The sequence below is a fragment of the Aquarana catesbeiana genome, linkage group LG09 (genome assembly GCF_042186555.1).
Source record: "Aquarana catesbeiana isolate 2022-GZ linkage group LG09, ASM4218655v1, whole genome shotgun sequence".
NCBI lineage: Eukaryota > Metazoa > Chordata > Amphibia > Anura > Ranidae > Aquarana > Aquarana catesbeiana.
The window spans coordinates 314,426,191-314,448,723 of record NC_133332.1 but is presented as its reverse complement, the minus strand read 5'-3'; the positions used below and the strand labels follow the sequence as shown (position 1 = coordinate 314,448,723).

The window sequence follows — 22,533 nt, the reverse complement described above, 5'->3', positions numbered from 1 at the left end:
TACCTTCACTGCAAGCTGGAACCCAATTAGACTTATCCTGTGGAACGATAACTATAGGGTGAGGGATACCGTCCTGGACTGTAATTTGGAACTTAAGTAGGCGTATCTCTTGGCTTGTTTTTTTGTTGTTTTATTAGGGGACGATAACTTGGATGGAGTTAGGGATTATGGGATGCCCAACTTGAATCATAGAACAGGTAAAACCAGGGACAGCTTCATCCCTATTTACAGATTCCTCTCCTTCCTTCCTCCTGCATAAACCTTGGTTCCTCTTGTACAGCTTCTGCTGGGCCCACTCCTTTGGGAACTAACAGCCTCTCGTTAACTCAGTGACAACCCATTATATGAACTCTCAGTCCCTTAGTGAAACAACACATGTGGAGTTACCAGCACTTTGCACCACCTTCTGACTCCCCTGTAGACGCTGATCCCAGCTCTACAGAAATGCTAGCCCACCTGGCTGTCACAGCCCACCTAACTGCTTCCTCCTCCCAGTCCTTCTGACTGACACACACACTGGAGATTCCCCAGAGCAAGGTTGGATGACGACCTGGCATGCTGCTGTCTTCAAGAGAGCACTGCTACAGCTGCTAGTCTCTCCCCTTGTCTGTCTCTGCACCGTGCTGATCTACTCACTGTCTCTTCTTGCTCCTGCTTCCTCTCCTGTGATTTTTTCTCCAACTGCCCCCTGTGGCAGGATCTTTCCAGGCCAACTTCCCGAGCTCCAGCATGAGGTAAAACCCCTCCCTGGCAGGGGTCCCTCAAGGGCCACTGACAGCCTCCCTCAGCACTGCTTTTCCATTTTCCACCTGACTGACTCTGACTAGCATGGCTTGTGCCTACTTATAGGCTCCTTAGTCCCCTGCCAAGCCGACTCCTGGGGATTGGCCAAGGGCCCCTAAATATTCAAGGTAACCCCTCCTGGCTTCTGCCCACTATCTACTAGAACATTCTCCAACATTCTAGAAACAAGGGGAGGCACCAGGCAGCTATCAGTATGAGTCAACCAATCTTGAACTCTAGTGACCCTGACCCAATTACGGACTCACAAGCTAACATGAGTATAGCTTGCCTACTCTCACTTCTAGTAGCACACTACACCAAGTATCATGTAGAGTGATAACCATAGGATGAGGGATACCCTCTTGGACTGTAAGCTGGAAGCCAAGAAGGAGTATATTGTAGAACGATAACCATAGGGTGAGAGAAACCATATTCAACTGTAAGTTGGAACTTAAGTAGGTGTGTATAAACTATACAGGCACTTGGACAAAGATAGACAAAGAAAGCTATCTTTGTCTAAGTGCCTGCATGATCTCCACACTCCTACTTGGGCTCCAGTTTACAGTGCAGGATGATATCCCTCACCCTATGGTTATTTCTTTACAAGCCTTGATAAATGGGGAGTGCTGAGCCCCTGAAATTTGTTGGCCTTTGCTGCAGAATATAATCTTTTATGGATTGTACAAACTAGTGTGGTGTTTTCCCGTACTTTCAATTGTTTAAGAACTCAATTTCTGACTGGTTTAAAAAAAAAACATTTTTTTTTTTAGCTTAAAAGATATAACAAATTGCTTTCAATTGTATATTTAACAGACTAGAATAGTACAAAGTACGAAGTTCATTGTTGGGTATTGCAATTGTTCAACATGTTTGACAGACTATGGCACAGTCCGCAAATTTTCCAAGGCATGGCCCCAGCTATTATATCCAGCTATCCACTTTGTTTTGTGGGTAGGAGTAAGAAGAGAAATTGTTCAAAGAATGAAACGTCAGGCAGGTCAATTAGAAACCGGAGCTAATCTGCATAAAATAAATTAGAATTGTAAATCCGTGTGCATTAATCTAATAACATTGCGAGATCCCAGGGAGAGCTTCAAGGTAAGTAAATAAAATGAAGACATTGCCGGCATACAACATATCAATTTGGCTTGTTTATTTTCTATCTTAGAATTGCATTGGGAGAGATCCTTCATTAAAGGGGAAATGAAATATATCTGTGAGATTAACATGGAAAAATTTAACTTATAGTTGGCCTCCAGTGTTGTTGTGGACAGCTAAATGGATATTGAGCCGTCCAACTCAGAGAAGATCCAGCATTAAATTTGTAACCATCAACACCTCGAATGACTGGTCTCAGAGGACAAAACCCTTGGAGCAGCCTATCTCAACATTTTCACCCCTGAGGAACCCTTGAAACAATTTTCAGGTCTTTGGGGAACCCTTGCTAAAACAAATTCATTGAAGTTTGGAGGAAAAAATGCCCCTTTAATCCAGTCCAGTGGAAAGAATGTCACCCTAATTGACAACTATCAAGATCATTGGGCTTGTGCCGCTGACTGTCAATCAGCCAAAGCTCAAATAACCCCTAGCAACCTCTGGAGGAACCATAGGGTTCCACAGAACCCTGGTTGAGTATGGTTGCCTTAGTGCTTTTAGAGAACCTTGGCCAATCACTGTTGGGGAACCCTTGCTAAAATGTATTAATTGAGGGGTAAAGGGGAAAAATACCCCTTTAATTGGTTCAGTGGGAGCTATGCAGGCACCATCCGATGGGAGGTCAATCAGCCAAAGCTCAAAGAACCCCTAGCAACCCCTGGAGGAACCCTTGGGTTCCACAGAACCCTGGTTGAGAATGGTTGCCTTTGAGGGTTTAGAGAACCTTGGCCAAACACTGTTGGGGAACCCTGTGGGGTAACTCACTGTCCATTTGGTATGGCACCTTGGTCATGGCACCCTTACACATTTTTTTCCACACTTGCCTCCTTGGTTGGGCCTTTTGGCTGGGACCAGAGGAACTCTTATACTGGCTGGAAAGCCAGTCACTGTCTCACACTTTGGTACCCCCAATCGCTTATTTATTTTGCACTTTTTTTGCACAGCATATATGCACTTTACTCACTTCTGATTAGTAAGGTGTAGGTATTTGGACTTGCCCTGAAAGTCTTGGGGGGAGGACACATGACCTTATGGTCTGGGTCTCCCCCTCTCATGGTGACTCACTTTGGGGGAACCCCACCTAGCCTTGCCAAGTCCCTTAAAGAATGGGTGTACCTGGTTTCAACTAGGTGGACCAGGATTACCCCAGTTCACGTTAGGAATCTTGCGCCCTGGGGGATCAGAGCCAGGGTCCTTTGTCTTCTGAGGAGGACCATATGTACACCCTGTGCACTTTTTTGTGTGCTTCACTTTTGTTTGCTCACTTTTTCTTTATTGCACTTGGTGTTTCGTGTGTATGAACCTCACTGAGGAGCTTAAAAAAAAAATCTGAGTTCATCCCTTACATCAGGGTACCTTTCAGAGCCACCCTTACATTAGATCAGCCTTTCTCAACTTTTTCAACACAGAAGAACCGTTGAAGTAACTTTCCAGCCTTAGGGACCCCCTGCTAAAAAATACTAAATCTACAACTCATGATACTTCAGTGTGATGGTCAGTGGGAAGAATGCTCCTTACACTTGTGGTCATTGGGAAGAATTACCCACTTGCAGATAGCTAAACAGATGAATGGTATCAGTGGGAACTTATCTGAAAGGCAGAAATAGCTCATTGCTCAAGGAACCCCTAGCAACCTCTGGAGTAACCCTAAGGTTCCATGGAACCCTGGTTGAGAAACCTTGCATTAGATTAATCATTGGAGTTTGGGAGGGTAGAAGTGGAGACCAACAAATCCAGTTCCTCATGTTCACTAAGTCTGAGTATACGCCACCAACCCCAGCTAAGGGTCCACTAAAAATTCCTAGCTGGCATCATGGAACCTCTTCGTGGGCCATAGTTTTGAGACTTTGTTAAGCAAACAGCCTACACATACTGGAGCTAATTTAGACGGGAGCCAATTAACCTGCTATCACATCTTTAGATTGTGGGTGAAAACTGGCATACCTGAAGTAAACTTGTGCAAGCAGAAGGAAAATGTGCAAACTCTATGCAGATGGTGTCCTGTCTGGGATTCAAACTACAGACCTCCAAGCTGCAAATTAGAAGGGCTAAGCACTGAGCCACTGATTTAAAGTGCAAAGTGCTGCATTTGGCCATTAGATTGTGTTAGGTACCATAGGAATTAATATGATTCTTAGCACCATCTAGTGGCCAGATCTGGTATTTTACATTTTAAATCAATGAAAAACATTCGACCAGCAGAGAAAATAGCCTAACAATATTTATTATTTTGCCCCATTTGCACTGAACGAATGTACATGCACTTTCACTAGGCAATTTGTTATGCAATTTAAAAAAAATACACTTCTTGGTGCTGCATTACTAAAGGAGTAGAGAATGTTCAGTTTGTAAAGTAAATGTCCAAGTGAACAAGGTGAAGCTGTTTATGCATTGAATAGCAAGCCAAGAGCAAGGGAAATTAAAAAAATAAAAAATTGCTTTCACATGATTGAAATAATTGAAGTGGTCACCAAGTTACTTTATTCACAGAGCTAGGAAATTACTCACCATGCAGAGTGATCACCTTTAACTCTTTTAGTAAATAGTAGCCACGGTAAGTGCTAATGCAGCCACTTGTAATCCAGTTAAGAATCTATATGCAATTACAGACCATTATACTGCAAACCCGAGTCTTCTGAGTCGAGTCCAGAGTCTTTTACAAAGCCATGTTCAGACTAATTGTTCTCCTAATCCCCTATGCTTGACTCATCAGCAATCCCTGACCTTGTCCAAATGTAATGATAGGTGGATGATATCTATATAACCATTTGGAGTTTTCTAAATGATTATGTACACATTTCAGTATGCAATATTTTCTTATGTATAAAATGAATCATATGCTAAAACACCACCACTGATCAAAGACTAATAAAAAACAAACAAACAAACAAATGGAACCCATCAACACCTACAGGTGTCTTCATAAAAATTTTGCAGCACTATCCATCCAGTGAAACTGCACATACATTCATTCTGAGCAAATTAGGTCAAAGTCAAACATTATTCATTGATCATAAAAGTATAAATCAGGTAAATACCATATTATGGCCACTAGATGGCACTGACGATCCTGCTAGTAATCCTACAAGACCCATGAGGGATCCTGCAAGGAATCCTGTAAGACGTGGCAGGGATCCTGTGAATTCTGGAAGACCTGTCAGGCATTCTGCAAGTACTGTAACATCAGAAGAGTACGGACTGTGCACATGACTTTGAAATGGGATGTTCAACAATGAATCCTGAAAGACCTGGCAGGGATCCTGCAAGGAATCTTGGAAGACCCGGCAGGGTTCCTGCAAGGAATCTTGGGAGACCCGACAGGGATCCTGCAAGGAATCCTGGAAGACCTGGCAGGGATCTGGCAAAAAACCCTGGTAGACCCATCAGGAAACCTGTGAGGAATTCTGGAATACCAGGAATTCGAGAACTCCTGGAAGACTCATAAGAGGTCTCACAAGGAAACCTCAAAGACCCAGTAGGCATCCTGCAAGGAATACTGGAAGACTTAACAGGGATCCTACAAGAAATCCTGGAAGGTCTGAGAAGGGATCCTGCGCGGACCCCTGGAAGACTCATAAGAGGTCTCACAAGGAAAATCTCAAAGACCCAGTAGGCATCCTGCAAGGAATACTGGAAGACCCAACAGGGATCCTGCAAGAAATCCTGGAAGGTCTGAGAAGGGTACCACAAGAAATCCTCAAAGACCCAGCAGGGATCCTGCAAGGAATCCTGGAAGACCTAGCAGGGATCTGGCAAGGAATCCTGGAAGATCTAGCAGGGATCTGGCAAGGAATCCTGGAAGACCTGGCAGGGATCCTGCAGAGAATCCTGGAAGACCCAGCAGTTATCCCACAAGAAACCATGGAAGACCAGGAAGGGGCCCCACAAGAAATTGTGGAAGACCCAGAAGGGATCCTGCAAAGAATCCTGGAAGACCCATCAGTTATCCCACAAGAAATCCAGGAAGACCATGAAGAAGTCCCACAAGGAAACCAGGAAGACCCAGAAGGGATCCTGCAAGGAGTCCTGGAAGACACCACAGGAATCCTGCAAGGAATCCTGGAAGACCTGAGAGGGGTACCACAAGGAATCCTCTAAGACCCAGCAGGGATCTTGCAAGAAATCCTGGAAGACCCCATAGGTTACTGTACCACCAGAAGAATACAGGCTGTTATAGCCACAAAGGAAACAGGGGCAACTTCAACTTAATGGCTATGGTTTGGGAATGGGATGTCCTAAAAGCCCAAATAGGTGTGATGGTAAAATGGCCGCAAATGTTGGTGATGTACTGTATGTTCTTGGGTGGACTTAGAAAAATAAAAACTGCCGTGTTAGTAACAGACTGCAACATATCTAGATTTTTTTTTGCTTTCGTCCGTAGCTCCACTATTCCCCATAGTTGAATTATTATTCTGCTTCTCTTTGTTTAACACATCGAGTAATGTTTATATGATGCGTGTTTAGAACAGCATGTGGCCATATAGTTATATAGCTCAGGAACTGTTTGTTCATCAATAATGTTACAGTTATAATTTACATAGTAAGCGTCTCTTGTAATATTGATTTGTCCATTTAATGATAGTCAATATGTCCTGGAATGGAGAATCGGATTGACTGGTAATAGGCTCCAATGCTGTCAGCTCCACATGGCGGACTCTACATCCTCATACATTAGTTTTATGATAGTAGAGTCTCAGCCAAATAAACTTTTTAGGTATGTAATAAATTGTTACGTAGACTTAGATTGCTTAGCTGGAGCATGAAGGCATTATGGAGAGTGCCACCAGAAGAGCGTGACGCTGCCTTCCTAGCAACAGCCAAGCGGAGCTTTCCATTGTCTGTGATTGAGTTTATATCATAAACCACCGCAATCCCCTAAAGGAACAATCAGCCGTTCCACTCAAATAAAATTTGTATCATTAATTGGCTTCAACAATATATGAGAAACATATCACCCCTAAAAAACAATTAAAAATCCCATATAGCTCATGAAGCAGCCCTCTGAATAGTAAATACTGATTATAAATGGTGTAAAGACTAACAAGCACATGTGAAAAAAAAAAAAAAACTTCACTGCTATAATAACAATATAATTAATTGCACTTATACATTCCAGAAGACAGGAGCATCCTCTGGAGAGGACGCAGGCTCTATAAATATAACACAAACTATAAGCAATAGTAATCAGTGTTAACGTGCAAAAATAATTGAATAATATTTTTATGGATGTGTATTAATCACCTATTGACCATAAATACCTGTAAACACTTAGGAGTGTATTTTATATAAAAAAAAAAAAATATCACAGAGCTATATGTCCTGTGCTTGTACGTTCGAACTTTGGAAAAAACAAATGTTGTTAGGCTACTTTCTCTCCAAGTCAAATGTTCTTCTTCATGCAGAATAAAATGAATCATGAAAATCTCCCCAAGTCGAATGCTATTCTTCATACAGAATAGAATAAATCATTAAAATACCATGTTATGGCCACTAGATGGCGCTAATGATCTGAGGATATAAATCCTTTATTTACTATGATCATCAGCTCCATCTAGTGGCCACAATGCAGTATTTTCCTGGGTCACTTGATTCTTGTATTTGGAATTTGATCTAGAGAGAAAGCCCAAAAACATTTGATTTTGGACCAATTGACACAGAATAAATGTAAATGCAGTTTTGCAGGTAGAATAGTCCTGCAATTGTTTTAAATTTATCTGCTTCTATTTTGGTAATGTAAAATAGTTTTGTTTACTTTTTAATATATTTATTATTAATGGTCAAATGTTTACATTAATTTTTTTCTCAGCCATGTAAATATGAAATTGCATCTATCTATCTATCTATCTATCTATCTATCTATCTATCTATCTATCTATCTATCTATCTATCTATCTATCTATCTATCTATCTATCTATCTATCTATCTATTTATCTATCTTATCTATCTATCTATTTATTTCCGCATTGTTCTTCAGACTCTTCTTAGCTTATTTAATGTAAAAAAAATGTAATATTTACAGAACTCCAACACAAACACAACCAGTTATATTGAACATGCCCAGACGATGCACAATAAAATATATACATATTCTGCATAAGCAGTGAAAGCACTTTAAAGCCAACCCTTATTCACCTCTGTAACTATAGGCACTGTGGAGAAATTTATTTTCCAAGAATCGAGGTATCCTCCCAGCCTTCTAATTAAAGCACCTTAAAACAAACCCTTGTTCACCTCTGTAGCTTTAGACATTGTGGAGAAATTCATCTTCAAAGAATCTAGGTACCCTGCCAGCCTTCTAATCAAAGCACCTTAAAACAAGCCCCTGTTCACCTCTGTAGCTTTAGGCATTGTGGAGAAATTCATCTTGAAAGAATCTAGGTACCCTGCCAGCCTTCTGATTAAAACACATTAAAACAAGCCCTTGTTCAGCTCTGTAGCTTTAGGCATTGTGGGGAAATGTATTTTCAAAGAATCTAGGTACCCTGCCAGCCTTCTAATTCAAGCACCTTAAACAAAGTCCTTGTTCATCTCTGCAGCTTTAGGCATTGTGGAGAAATGTATGTTCAAACAATCTAGGTACCCTGCCAGCCTTCTAATTAAAGCACCTTAAAACAGCCCTTGTTCACCTCCGTAGCTGTAGGCATTGTGGAGAAATGCATCTTTAAAGAATCTAGTCAGCCTGACAGCCTTTCTAATGTATACACACAGTGGGTGTTTCTAAGTTTTTAGTAACTGACCGAAAACCTACTTTAAAGCTTTTATTGTGATCCTTGAAGATCTTTGAAAATGAATTACTTCACAGCACATGCAGCTACAAAGGTCATGGGTGGTATACTTTAAAGCTATTTTGCTGCTTATTAACTTAATGAGAACTCCAACACAAACACAACTAATTAGAGTGAGCGTGTGCCCAGACTATGCACAATAAAATATTTACATATTCAACATTAGTAGTGAAAGCCTTTTAAAACAAGCCCTTATTTACCTCTGTATATAAAGGCATTATGGAGAAATTAATCTTCAAATAATCTAGGCAGCTTGCCAGCCCTCTAATGTATACACGCAATGGGTGTTTCTAAGTTGTTGGAAACCAACTGAATCTGACTTTAGAGTTTCTGTTGGGATCTTTGAAGATCATTGAAAATGAATTACTTCACAGCACATGCAGCTAGAGAGGTTGGGGGTGGCAAGCTTTAAAGTTTTTTTAGTGCTTGTTAACCTAATGCCAAGTTACCAGCTTTAACTTCATGATATCACATTCACCATATTACCAATAGTATTGGCCCACCCTTTGCAGCTATAACAGCTTCAACTCTTTTGGGAAGGCTGTCCACAAGGTTTAGGAGTGTGTCTATGGGAATGTTTGACCAGTCTCTGCTTTAACTCGTCCCAAAGGTGTTCTATCAGGTTGAGGTCAGGTCTCTGTGCAAGCCAGTCAAGTTCCTCCACCCCAAACTCACTCATCCATGTCTTTATGGACCTTGCTTTGTGCACTGGTGCGCAGTCATGTTGGAACAGGAAGGGGCCATCCCCAAACTGTTCCCACAAAGTTGAGAGCATGAAATTGTCCAAAATGTCTTGGTATGCTGACACCTTAAGAGTTCCCTTTACTGGAATGAAGCCCAACCCCTGAGGAACAACCCCACACCATAATCCCCCCTCCACCAAATGATTTGGACCAGTGTACAAGGCAAGGTCTATAAAGACATGGATGAGCAAGTTTAGGGTGGAGGAACTTGGCTGGCCTGCACAGAGTGCTGACCTCAACCCGATAGAGCTCCTTTGGGAGGAAATAGAGCGGAGACTGTGAGTTAGTGGCTGTGTGTCGCTTTTAGATCAAGATCCTCCACCCCAAACTCACTCATCCATGTCTTTATGGACCTTGCTTTGTGCACTGGTGTGCAGTCATGTTGGAACAGAAAGGGGCCATCCCCAAACTGTTCCCACAAAGTTGACAGCATGAAATTGTCCAAAATCTCTTGGTATGCTGATGCTTTAAGAGTTCCCTTCACTGGACCTAAGGGGCCAAGCCCAACCCCTGAAAGACAACCCCACACCATAATCCCCCCTCCACCAAATGATTTGGACCAGTGCACAAAGCAAGGTCCTCAAAGACATGGATGAGCGAGTTTGAGGTGGAGGAACCTGAACTGGCCTGCATAGAGTCCTCAATCTGATAGAACACTTTTGGGATGAATTAGAGTGGAGTCTGTGAGCCAGGCCTTCTCGTCCAACATCAGTGCCTGACCTCACAAATGTGCTTCTGGAAGAATGGTCAAACATTCCCATAGACACACTCCTAAACCTGGTGAACAGCCTTCCAAGAAGAGTTGAAGCTGTTATAGCTGCAAAGAGCGGAACCAACTCAATATTAAATCCTATGGACTAAGACTGGGATGCCATTAACGTTCATGTGTGTGTAAAGGTAGGTGTCCCAATACTTTTGGTAATATAGTGTATATGTGTACAGCTGGTGCTTCTGGGAGAACACGCCGTGGGCACCCCCATCTGTCACCAATATCACCAATAGTTTCCAGTGGCTGTTTATTATCAGGAACTGGTAAGATAGGCTCCCAATCACGTGACTGTTGTGGCAGCCAATCACAGAGATCACATGAATGGGAGCTCAACTACCATCCTTCGATCCCCATAAAGGGCTGGAGGGAGCTGGTGATAAGGGGTTAGTTGTCCATAGTCTGGGCACAGGTGAACTAACGTGGGTGGGATTCATCCTTCTTGCTCCTCTTCATGCCTGTTTTGAAGGATCTATTAGAAGTTTTTTGGGATGACGCTCTACTGATTTGACTGAATATGGTGAATAAAAAAGTGTAATTCTGTTGAAAACGTTTTTTTTTTTTAGAGATATCATGGAGATAACAAATTTGATCTATCTAATCCTATAGGGAGAAATTATGATATCAGGACTTTTTCATGACCTTACAAAGGTCATTGAAATCCAATTACGTTCTCCTTTGGTTGCCTTTTCTTATAAAAAGGGGAGAAAAAAGTAAAAATATCTTACTACATTTCGCATTCCCCTTACTTGGATGGTGTATTTCCAGTGCCATCTAGTGGTCAAAATGTGGCACTTTCCTGATTGCAGTATTTTAGGTAAATACCGCATTACGGCCACTAGAAGGAGCTGCTGATTATAGGAGACACACATATTAGATACATTTCAGGGGTGGCAAAGAAATAGCATAACTTTGCATGTTCAGGTCCACTTTAAGTTGCACTATATGGCCAAATATATGAGGATGCCCTTGCAAATTTTTGTGTTTTAGCCATATCCATTGTTAACAGGTGTATTAAGCAATGGTATTGGTAATGCTAAAACATGGAAAAAACATTTTAGACAAACCTTGTGGCAACAGTTGGGGGGAAGGTCCTTTTGTGATCCAGCATGATTGTGCACCTGTGCACAAAGCCAGCTCCATAAAGTCATGGTTTTTATGAGCTTAGTGTGGAAGCACTCAAGTGACTTGCACAGAGCCTTGAATTCCACCCTACTGAAGACCTTTGAGATGAATTGGAACACAAGTTGTTGGCCAGGTCATCTCATCCAATATCAGTACCTGACCTTACAAAAGAAACAAATTCCCACATTCACACTTCAAGTCCTTATGGAAAGTTTTCCTAGGAGAGTTTGCAAAGCCTTCCCAGATGAGTTTGCAAAGCCTTTCCAGAAGAATTTACAAAGCCTTCCCAGAAAAGTTTACAAAGCCTTTCCAGAAGAGTTTGTAAACCTTTTCAGACTAGTTTAGAAAGCCTTCACAGTAGAGTTTGCAAAGTTTTCCCAGTAGAGTCTGCAAAGTCTTCTCAGAAGAGCTTACAAAGTCTTCCCAGTAGAGATTACAAAGCCTTCCAAGAGGAATTTGCAAAGCCTTCCCATAAGAGATGGTAAAGTCTCCCCAGTAGAGTTTGCAAAGCCTTCTCAGAAGAGAGTTTACAAAGCCTTCCCATAAAAGTTTACAAAGCCTTCCCAGTAGAGTTTAAAAAGCCTTTTCAGCAGAGTTTACAAAGCCTTCCCATTAGAGTTTACAAAGTATTCCCAGTAGAGTTAACAAAGCCTTCCTAGAATTTGCAAAGCCTTCCCAGAAGAGTTTACAAAGCCTTCCCAGTAGAGTTTGCAAAGTCTTCCCAGAAGAGTTTGCAAAGCCTTCCCAGAAGAGTGTGCAAAGTCTTCCCAGAAGAGTTGCAAAGCCTTCCCAGTAGGGTTTACAAAGCCTTCCAGTAGAGTTTGCAAAGCCTTTCCTGAAGAGTTTACAAAGTCTAGAGATTACAAAGCCTTCCAAGAGGAATTTGCAAAGCCTTCCCAGAAGAGAGTGTAAAGCTTTCTCAGTAGAGTTTACAAAGCCTTCCCAGAAGAGTTTACAAAGCCTTTCCAGACAAGTTTAAAAATGCCTTCCCAGTAGAGCTTACAAATCTTTCCCAGAAGAGTTTACAAAGCCTTCCCAGAAAAGTTTACAAAGCCTTCCAGAGTTTTCAAAACCTTCCCAGATTAATTTGCTAAGTCTTCCCAAAAGTGTTTCTAAAACTTTCCCCCCAAAAATTCTAAACCCTTCCCTGAAGACTTTTTTAAGCCTTTCAGGAAGAGTTTGTAAAAGCTTCCCGGAAATGTGTTGTAGCCACAAAGAGGACACAACTCAACACAATAATGACCATTATTTTGGAATGGGGTGTCCAACAAGCTCATATAGATGTAATGGCCAGTTGTCCACATACTGTTGGCCATGCAGTGTAGCTATTGGGAATGTGATCTTGTAACCAAATGTTATAATATTTGATGTCTGTATGCCTGCCATTCAGTCTCACCCCTTTCTATGTTTTATTTTTAATTTCGATTTATCATGTCATTGTCTTCAGGTCTGCAGATCATTATGCCTCAGTACTTGCAGGAGAAGTTTGTTCAGGCTGCATTGAGTTATATCATGTGTAATGGGGAAGGCGAATATATGTGCAGGAACAGTCAATGCTCCTGCTTGTGCTCTGAATCCTTCCCCCAATGTAACTGTCCCTTCACTGACATCCAGATCATCGAGAACACCTTGAGTAACCAGGGCAAAGCATGGGCACAAGCATACAGAGATTTTGAGAGCTCAGGTGAGGATTCCTATTTTTCATTTCCACAATGTTTCTTTCTTTTTTTTTTTTTAGCAATGAATGTGGATCTATTCACTCCTCTGTGCTTAAAGGGGGGGGGGGGGGGGGTCTGATCGAGGGAGGGTTCTGTACTTGTATGTTTAACGGCAAAATTCTCATCTATGGTGTGTTTAAAGGATCCTGCATGCTACATGTTTGATGATAACTTATGTACAACAAATTTGCATTGCGGTTTGCACGTCCAAACTGGGGCAAATTGAATGTTCATAGGCAGTTCGAATGAGCAAATGCAAAAAATACCACTTTATGGCCACTAGATGGAGCTGAGGAGTTAACTTAGGCTCTATGACAATCAGCGCCCTCTAGAGACCATAATGCAGTATTTTTCCCCCGTCGCACATTTGATCTGCAGAGAAGAATTGCCCCAGAACATTCGATTTAGCTATATTTGCACACATATACATGCAGTTTTAATGGATGACCAGCTATGCAATTTATTTTATGAATACGCCCCTAGGAGATGCCAATAAAAGAGTTCCCAGCAAAGAATAAGAAAGTTAAGGTGTTACTAAACCCACAACATCCGAATCTCCAAATAACCAAAAATTTTAGACACGTGCAATTTGTTTTATTCCGAATTCGTTTTTTAACGAATTTCGACAAATTCGTTAATTCGGAAATATCCGAATCAACGAAAACCCGTTTAACGAATTTTTACGAATATTCGTAAAATTCTAACATTTGTAAATTCGTACATTCGCACATTCGTAAATTCGTAAATTAGTAAATTAGTGAAATCGTAAATTTGTAAGTTCGGGAAATTTGGAAATCTGAAATAATAATTAACTAATAGTAACTTAACTATTACTAAAATAGTAATATAGTAAATATATAGTAATATAGTAGTAAATATTAAATTATAAGTATTGTAATTTCCTTTCAAATTTGGCTGTTAGTTAACGTAACAAATACAAATTTATCCGAAGTTAAGAATTATCCAAAATAACGAATGCCGTATCCAAACGAATGGAACGTAATGAATTAATAATAATAAATAACAATAATAAAAACGTATTATTATTATTATTTCTTGTCAATTTGTTCTGTTCCATTTGTTAAGATGCAGCATTCGTTATTTTTGGATAATTCATAACTTCGGATAAATTTGTATTTGTTACGTTAACTAACAGCCAAATTTGAAAGGAAATTACAATACCTATAATTTAATAGTTAGTTACTATTTCAGATTTTCGAATTTCCGGGTTTTTGGATTTTCAAATTTCGAATTTACAAATTTCTGAATTTTCTCATTTACAAATGTAGGATTTTACGAATTTATGAATGTACGAATTTACGAATATACAAATTTTCTAATTTACGAATGTACGAATTTACAAATGTGCGCATGTACGAATTTACGAATGACCTGAAAAACGAAAAAAAAATAAAAATAAACAAATGAAACGAAAACGAACAAATTTTTTGGCAGTGCACATTTCATCTGAATTTATATTCGGACCAAAACTTATTAGACATGTGCACGGGCGAAAAATGTGTTCATTTTCGTTTCATTTGTTTTTTTTGTTTTTCTCCCGTTTTTAGGGTCATTCGTTATGATTGCAAATTGTAAATTTGTAAATTTGTCAATTCGAAAATTGGAAAATAAGAAAGAAATCTAAAAATCTAAAAATCTAAAAATTCAAAAGAATAACTAACTAATAGTAACTAATTATTAAATTAAAGGTATTGGAATTTCCTTTCAAATTTTGGCTGTTAGTGAACGTAATGAATACGAATTTATCCGAAGTTTACGAATTATCCGAAATAACGAATGCCGCATCTAAACAAATGGAACGGAACGAATTAATAATAAATAATAATGAAAAGTTTTTATTATTTTTATTGCTATTTATTATTATTATTTATATTCTGACCAAAACTAATTAGACATGTGCACTGCCGAAAAATAGTGTTCGTTTTCGTTTCATTTGTTTGTTTTTTTTTCTCCCATTTTTAGGGTCATTCGTTATGATTGCAATTCGTAAATTTGTCAATTCGAAAATCAGAAAATAAGAAAGAAAATCTAAAAATTCAAAAGAATAACTAACCTAACTAATAATAACTAACTATTAAATTAAAGGTATTGAAATTTCCTTTCAAATTTTGGCTGTTATTGAACGTAATGAATACGAATTTATCCGAAGTTTACCAATTTTCCTGAAATAATGAATTGCCTATCTAAACAAATGGAAAGGAAGGAATTGATAATAAATAATAATAATAATAATAATTATAAAAAGTCTTTATTATTTGTATTGCTCTTTATTATTATCAATTTGTTACGGTCCATTCATTTAGATACGGCATTCGTTATGTCGGATAAAGTTGTATTCGTTACGTTCACTAACAGCCAAATTTGAGAGGAAATTCCAATACCTATAATTTAATAGTTAGTAATGGTTAAGTTATTATTAGTTAGTTATTATTTCACATTTTCGAATTTTCGGGTTTTGGGATTTTCGAATTTACGAATTTACAAATATTCGAATTTACGGAAAAATTCCTTAAACGTGTTTTTCGTTAATTCGGATGTTCCCGAACTTAACAAATTTGTCGAAGTTCTTTAAAAAACGAATTTGGAAAAATGTTTCATTTCGAATTAGTTTTTTTTATCAAACTTCGACAAATTGCACATAACCGAGAAGAAGTGGACGCCCTGAAAGCTTGTCCTGAAAATTAGGGCTCATTCTCATGTGCAGCAGCCCTTGCCGTCATGAAAAACAGCTAAAACGCAAAGATGAAATACATATACCGCGTTTCCCCGAAAATAAGACCTACCCCGAAAATAAGACCTACCCAGAAAATAAGACCTACCCCGAAAATAAGACCTACCCAGAAAATAAGACCTACCCCGAAAATAAGACCTACCCCGAAAATAAGACCTAGCGTTATTTTCCAGAAGGGCTGCAATATAAGCCCTACCCCGAAAATAAGACCTAGTTTAAAATGCTTGTAAAATCCTATAATCCACTCTATTACAGTAGTATATAATGTGCAATGTGTATGTTTCTGTAATATAATTGCGGGGAAGAGCGGTGCTATATCGAAGGTATTTGGCTCAATTATATTACAGAAACACACACATTGAACATTATATACTACTGCAATACAGTGGATTATATGATTTTACAAGCATTTTAACTCAGTTCACACTGGGGATTCCTGTCAGGCAGGGAGAGAGAGGGGGAGAGAAGACAGCACATTAAATGTTAAGACCTACCCCGAAAATAAGCCCTACTGTGTCTTTTGTTGCCAAAATTACTATAAGATCCGGGCTTATTTTCGGGGAAACACGGGTACGAGTGCTGTTTTACTTGCCGAATGATTTGAATGTCTGTCCATCCAATCCTAATATTTACACAGCTCCGCCACACTCAACTTAGCGACTTGACTTTTCCCTGCTGCAATTAGGCAACACGAGCCTCTAAACTGGTTTGGTTGAAGGAGCAGCAGCAGACTGATAAGGTCGTCTCTCTCTCTGCTCTCTCCTCCATCCGGCATGATCCTTGTCAGTAGTTGTAAATGCAGGACCCAAGCACCGCCTTACCCTTTTTTCCCCAGACTGAGCACTGCTACAGGTGTTACAAGAAGCTTGGAAAAAGTCAGAGACAAGTCACACATCCTAATCTACAAATTACTACGAAATCACATATTAAAGATGAATGTGATTTAAAGTGCAGAGGAGTGAATAGGCCCTGACAGTTCATATATGTTCAATGAGATCTACTGTTGTTGTCTATATTCCTATTTTATGTTTACAATGTCAACCTATGTGACACACTGTTTTCCCGATATCTCTTGTTGTGTTTTTTTGTTTTTGTTGTTTGTTTTAAAACAAATGTATATGCCACACTTAAAGAAGATTTATATTTGTACGGTTCTGCCCCTTATGGGGCAAAGCACATGCGATAGTTTGTCCCATGTTGCTAGGTGCTTCCTAACCCTAGATATGAGGTTAGAACTGCAGCCCCCCCCCCCTTTTCTGCTGCTGCAGCTGATCTGACAACAGCTAGGAAGGAGACAGACGCTTGATGATTGCAGCTTTATTTCCAGCTCTGAGTAACAGTAACAGCAACAGGAATGCAGAGGCTGACATGTTCCTCCACCTGCTGCATTCCTCTTGTCGTTTCTTGTCTGGGCAAAGTGCTCAGAGTCAAGCTGCAGCTGCTGTTGTGAAGTTATCTATCTCCTTCCTAGTTGTTGTTGGATCATCCACAGCAGGACGGGAGGGGGTGCAGTTCTGACTTCTTGGAGGAATGCACAGGGAGGGGGAAACGTGTCAGCCTCTGCATTCCTCTTGCTGTTACTTGTCTCGGGAAAGTGCTTAGAGCTGAGACCAGTTGCCTTTGTGAGGTGTTTTTCCTTCCTAGCTATTGTCGGACCAGGAGGTGACCACTTGGAGGAATGCTGAGGGGGGACGAAACGTGTAAGCCTCTGCATTCCTCCTGCTGTTGCTTGTCTCGGGAAAGTGCTCAGAGCTGAGACCAGCTGCCTTTGTGAAGTGTGTTTCCTTCCTAGCTATTGTCAGACCAGGAGGTGACCACTTGGAGGAATGCTAAGGGGGGACGAAAAATGTAAGCCTCTGCATTCCTCTTGCTGTTGCTTGTCTCGGGAAAGTGCTCAGAGCTGAGACCAGCTGCCTTTATGAAGTGTGTTTCCTTCCTAGCTATTGTCGAACCTGCCGCAGCAGGAGGTGACCACTTGGAGGAATGCTGAGGGGGGACGAAACGTGTAAGCCTCTGCATTCCTCTTGCTGTTGCTTGGCTGACAGCCAAGACAAGCTGCTGTTATAAAGCGTCCGTTTCCTTCATAGCTGTTATCAGATATGCTACAGCAGGAGGTGAGGGGGTGCAGTTCTGACCCCTTGGAGTACTTTTTTGAGACAAGTAACAGCAATAGGAATGCAAAGGCTGATACAACCCCTCTGTCTGCATTCCTCTTGCCATTACTTGTCTCAAAAAAGCATTCCGAGCTGAGACAAGCTGCCATTATGAAGTGACCATTTCCTTCCTAGCTCTTGGGGTATATGCTGTAGCAGGAGGCGCAGTTCTGAGCTCGTCCCCCTCCGTCTGCATTCCTCTTGCCGTTACTTTTCTCAGAAAAGTGCTTATAGCTGAGACAAGCTGCCAGTATATATTGTCTGTTTTGATCCTAGCAGTTGTCAGAACTGCAGCAGCACGAGTTGAGGGGGTGCAGTTCTGACCTCTTGTAGGAATATAGAGAAAGGGGAACCTGTAAGCCTCTGCTTTCCTCTTGCCGTTGCTCGTCTCAGAAAAGTTCCCAGAGCCGAGAAAAGCTGTCGTTATGAATCGTCTGTTTCCTTCCTAGCTGTTGTCAGATCTTCCATGGCAGGAGGTGAGGGGGTGTAGCTCTAACCTCTTGTAGGAATGCAGAGGGAGGGGGATGTGTTAGCCTCTGCATTCCTCTTGCTGTTGCTTGTCTCAGAAAAGTGCTCAGAGCCGAGAAAAGCTGTCGTTATGAATCGTCTGTTTCCTTCCTAGCTGTTATCAGATCTTCCATGGCAGGAGGTGAGAGGGTGTAGCTCTGACCTCTTGTAGGAATATAGAGGAAGGGGAACGTGTAAGCCTCTGCTTTCCTCTTGCCGTTGCTCGTCTCAGAAAAGTGCTCAGAGCCAAGAAAAGCTGTCATTATGAATCATCTGTTTCCTTCCTAGCTGTTGTCAGATCTTCCATGGCAGGAGGTGAGGGGGTGTAGCTCTGACCTCTTGTAAGAATGCAGAGGGAGGGGGATGTGTCAGCCTCTGCATTCATCTTGCTGTTGCCTGTCTCAGAAAAGTGCTCAGAGCCGAGAAAAGCTGTCGTTATGAATCGTCTGTTTCCTTCCTAGCTGTTGTCAGATCTTCCATGGCAGGAGGTGAGGGGGTGTAGTTCTGACTGCTTGTAGGAATGCAGAGGGACGTGTCAGCCTCTGCATTCCTCTTGAGAAGAAAAAAATGGCTGTACACCAAAGGAACGTTCCAACGTGTTTATTCCAAAATAGCAATTTACAGCTAACAAGACAGAGTTCCTGAAACCAGGAGGTGACGCGTTTCACACTGACCTCAGTGCTTCTTCAAAATGAAGAAGCACTGAGGTCAGTTTGAAATGCTTTACCTCCTGGGTTCGGGTTACCTCCTCTTCTCATTTGATTGAGCCATGGCTTGCACCCAGCACATCCGGACTGTAGTGGTTGTTCACCTGGAGTGGCGTTTTTCTTCCTTGAACTTTCTGCATTCCTCTTGCCGTTGCTTTTCTCAGAAAATGGCTCAGAGCCAAGACAAGCTGCCATTATGAAGTGTCTGTTTCCTTCCTAGCTGTTGTCAGATCTTCCACGGCAGGAGGTGAGGGGGTTCAGTATTGACCTCTTGAAGGAATGCAGAGGGAGGGGGGGGGTCGTGTCAGCCTCTGCATTCCTCTTGTCATTGTTAGTCTCAGAAAAGTGTTCAGAGCCGAGACAAGCTGCCATCATGAAGGGTCCATTTCCTTCCTTGCTGTTGTTAGATCTGCCAGGAGAAAGGGGTGAAGTTACGACCTTTTAATTAGGGTTTAGGTAGCTCCTTGTAAAATGGGACAAACTACTTGATGGATTTTGCCCCCTAAGGGACAGAATAGTAAAAAAAAAAAAAATGATTGATCTTCTTTAAAGAATGTTTTCTGTCTCAGTTTACAAAAGTACATTTTATGTTGTGGGTGATCAAATGTTTGCATTCATAGTACTTCCCAATGTCATATCGTGGATCAGCTTGACAAATAGTTACGTATTGCCATATACTGTATGCAGAATATAAAGCACATACATTTTTAATACCTATAGTGACTTCTAAGGTTCTTCAATGGAATATATTTATTAACAGATAAAATAAAACTGAGAAATGTCATCAATACATTTTTTCTATATACATTTTTTCAATCACTTGAGTCCTGGAGTTGTTTTCACATTTATGGACTAGTATAGCAATAACTTTGTTATTACTTTTTATATGGAAGTGAGACATAATAGAGACATATATATATATACAGTATCTCACGAAAGTGAGTACACTCTTTAAATTTTTATAAATATTTTATTATATCATTTCATGTGACAACACTGAAGAAATTATTATTATTGTTTTATTTCATTTTTTTTTCCATTATTATATTCATATGGCACTCTATTAAACTAACACTGAAGAAATGACACTTTGCTACAATGTAAAGTAATGAGTGTACAGCTTGTATAACAGTGTAAATTTGCTGTCCCCTCAAAATAACTCAACACACAGCCATTAATGTCTAAACCGCTGGCAACAAAAGTCAGTACACCCCTAAGTGAAAATGTGAAAATGTCCAAATTGGGCCCAATTAGCCATTTTCCCTCCCCGGTGTCATGTGACTCGTTAGTGTTACAAGGTCTCAGGTTCGAATGGGGAGTAGGTGTGTTAAATTTGGTTTCATTGTTCTCACTCTCTCATACTGGTCACTGGAAGTTCAACATGTCACCTCATGGCAAAGAACTCTCTGAGGATCTAAAAAAAAAAGGATTGTTGCTCGATGGCCTAGGCTATAAGAAGATTGCACACCTCTAAGTGAAAATGTCAAAATTGGGCCCAAAGTGTCAATATTTTGTGTGGCCACCATTATTTTCCAGCACTGCCTTAACCTTCTTGGGCATGGAGTTCACCAGAGCTTCACAGGTTGCCACCGGAGTCCTCTTCCCCTCCTCCATGATGACATCGCGGAGCTGGTGGGTGTTAGAGACCTTGCGCTCCTCCACCTTCCGTTTGAGGATGTCCCACAGATGATCAATAGGGTTTAGGTCTGGAGACATGCTTGGCCAGTCCATCACCTTTACCCTCAGCTTCTTTAGCAAGGCAGTGGTGGTCTTGGAGGTGTGTTTGGGGTCCTTATCATGTTGGAATACTGCCCTGCGGCCCAGTCTCTGAAGGGAGGGGATCATGCTCTGCTTCAGTATATCACAGTACATGTTGGCATTCATGGTTCCCTCAATGATCTGTAGCTCCCCAGTGCCGGCAGCACTCATGCAGCCCCAGACCATGACACTCCCACCACCATTAGAGTTGCTACCTCATCCCTTTAAACCCGAACACATATTGGTTACACAGGTTCTGTGGCTGATTAAACTCACTTGGTGCCTTATCTGCACTAAATTAGTCTCAGAACCTGTATAATTCATATGTGTTCGGGTTTAAAGGGATGAGGTGACAACCTTACCCACCATGCTTGACTGTAGACAAGACACACTTGTCTTTGTCCTCCTCACCTGGTTGCCCCCACACACGCTTGTCACCATCTGAACCAAATACGTTTATCTTGGTCTCATCAGACCACAGGACATGGTTCCAGTAATCCATGTCCTTAGTCTGCTTGTCTTCAGCAAACTGTTTGCGGTCTTTCTTGTGCATCATCTTTAGAAGAGGCTTCCTTCTGGAAAGACAGCCATGCAGACCAATTTGATGCAGTGTGCGGCGTATGGAAAAAAAAGGGAAAAGGAGAAAAAGAAAAAGAAAAAAGTACTTATTTTGCTTTTTCCCAATTGATAATTTAAAAAAAAACAAGTGCCCCCCCTAATTTTAAAGAACTTTTTTTTGTTTACAAACTATTTTATTGAGTACAATAAAAGTGGTACAAAAAGTGGTATCATAAGTCAAGAAAAATGCATTACATAAGGTTTACAGGTAAGGAGAATGATGTCAATGTATACAATATGTGATAGATGTACATTGCTATGATTAACTGATATGCTAACAGTGATATCCTTGAATTCAATAAACAACTTGAGTCTATCAATGATCGGTAATGAAAAGTATTATTATTCGGGGTTTAAGAAATGTTTACAGTGAGTGAACCAAGGGTCCCATTATTTTAAAAACTGGGATTTAACCCATTTACCTTGGCCCCCAAAATAATGTTTTTGGTACAAAACGTGGCAAAGTTATTATTCTTTTTTAATTGCAAATAGATCTAAAAAAAATATTGCACCACTTCAGCTCTGGAAGATTTACCCCCCTTCATGACCAGGTCGTTTTTTTTTTTTCGCGATACGATTAACTGACCTGACAATTGCGCGGTCGTGCGACGCTGTACACTAATAAAATTGATGTCCTCCCCCCCCCCCCCCCCCATAAATTAGAGATTTCTTTTGGTGGTATTTGATCACCTCCATGGTTTTCATTTGTTGCACTATAAATAAACAAAGAACGACAATTTTGGAAAAAAAAACACAATATTTTTTACTTATTTTTATTTTTTTATTTTTACTTTTTTATTTTTTTTACTGCTATAAAACTTCCAATAAAAAAAAAAAAATTTAAAAATCGAATTTCTCTATCAATTAAGGCCAATATGTATTCTGCTATGCATTTTTGGTAAAAATAAGCGAATATTGTCTGGTTTGCGCAAAAGTTGTAGCGTCTACAAACTATGGGATAT

The 22,533-nt window shown here is 40.5% G+C and overlaps 1 protein-coding gene across 4 annotated transcripts in view; it reads left to right on the top strand.

Annotated features, from left to right (window-relative positions):
* The window catches only part of BRINP1 (BMP/retinoic acid inducible neural specific 1), a 286,234-nt gene that overhangs the window by 204,944 nt on the left and 58,757 nt on the right, over window positions 1–22,533 (top strand). For 3 of the 4 annotated variants that reach the window (XM_073600693.1, XM_073600694.1, XM_073600695.1), the window contains exon 6: window positions 12,806–13,042. The exons of the other annotated variant lie outside the window; for it this stretch is intronic. In XM_073600693.1, coding sequence (XP_073456794.1) covers window positions 12,806–13,042 — 237 coding nt within the window. The remainder of the gene's footprint in view (window positions 1–12,805; window positions 13,043–22,533) is intronic. 4 annotated transcript variants of the gene reach the window in all.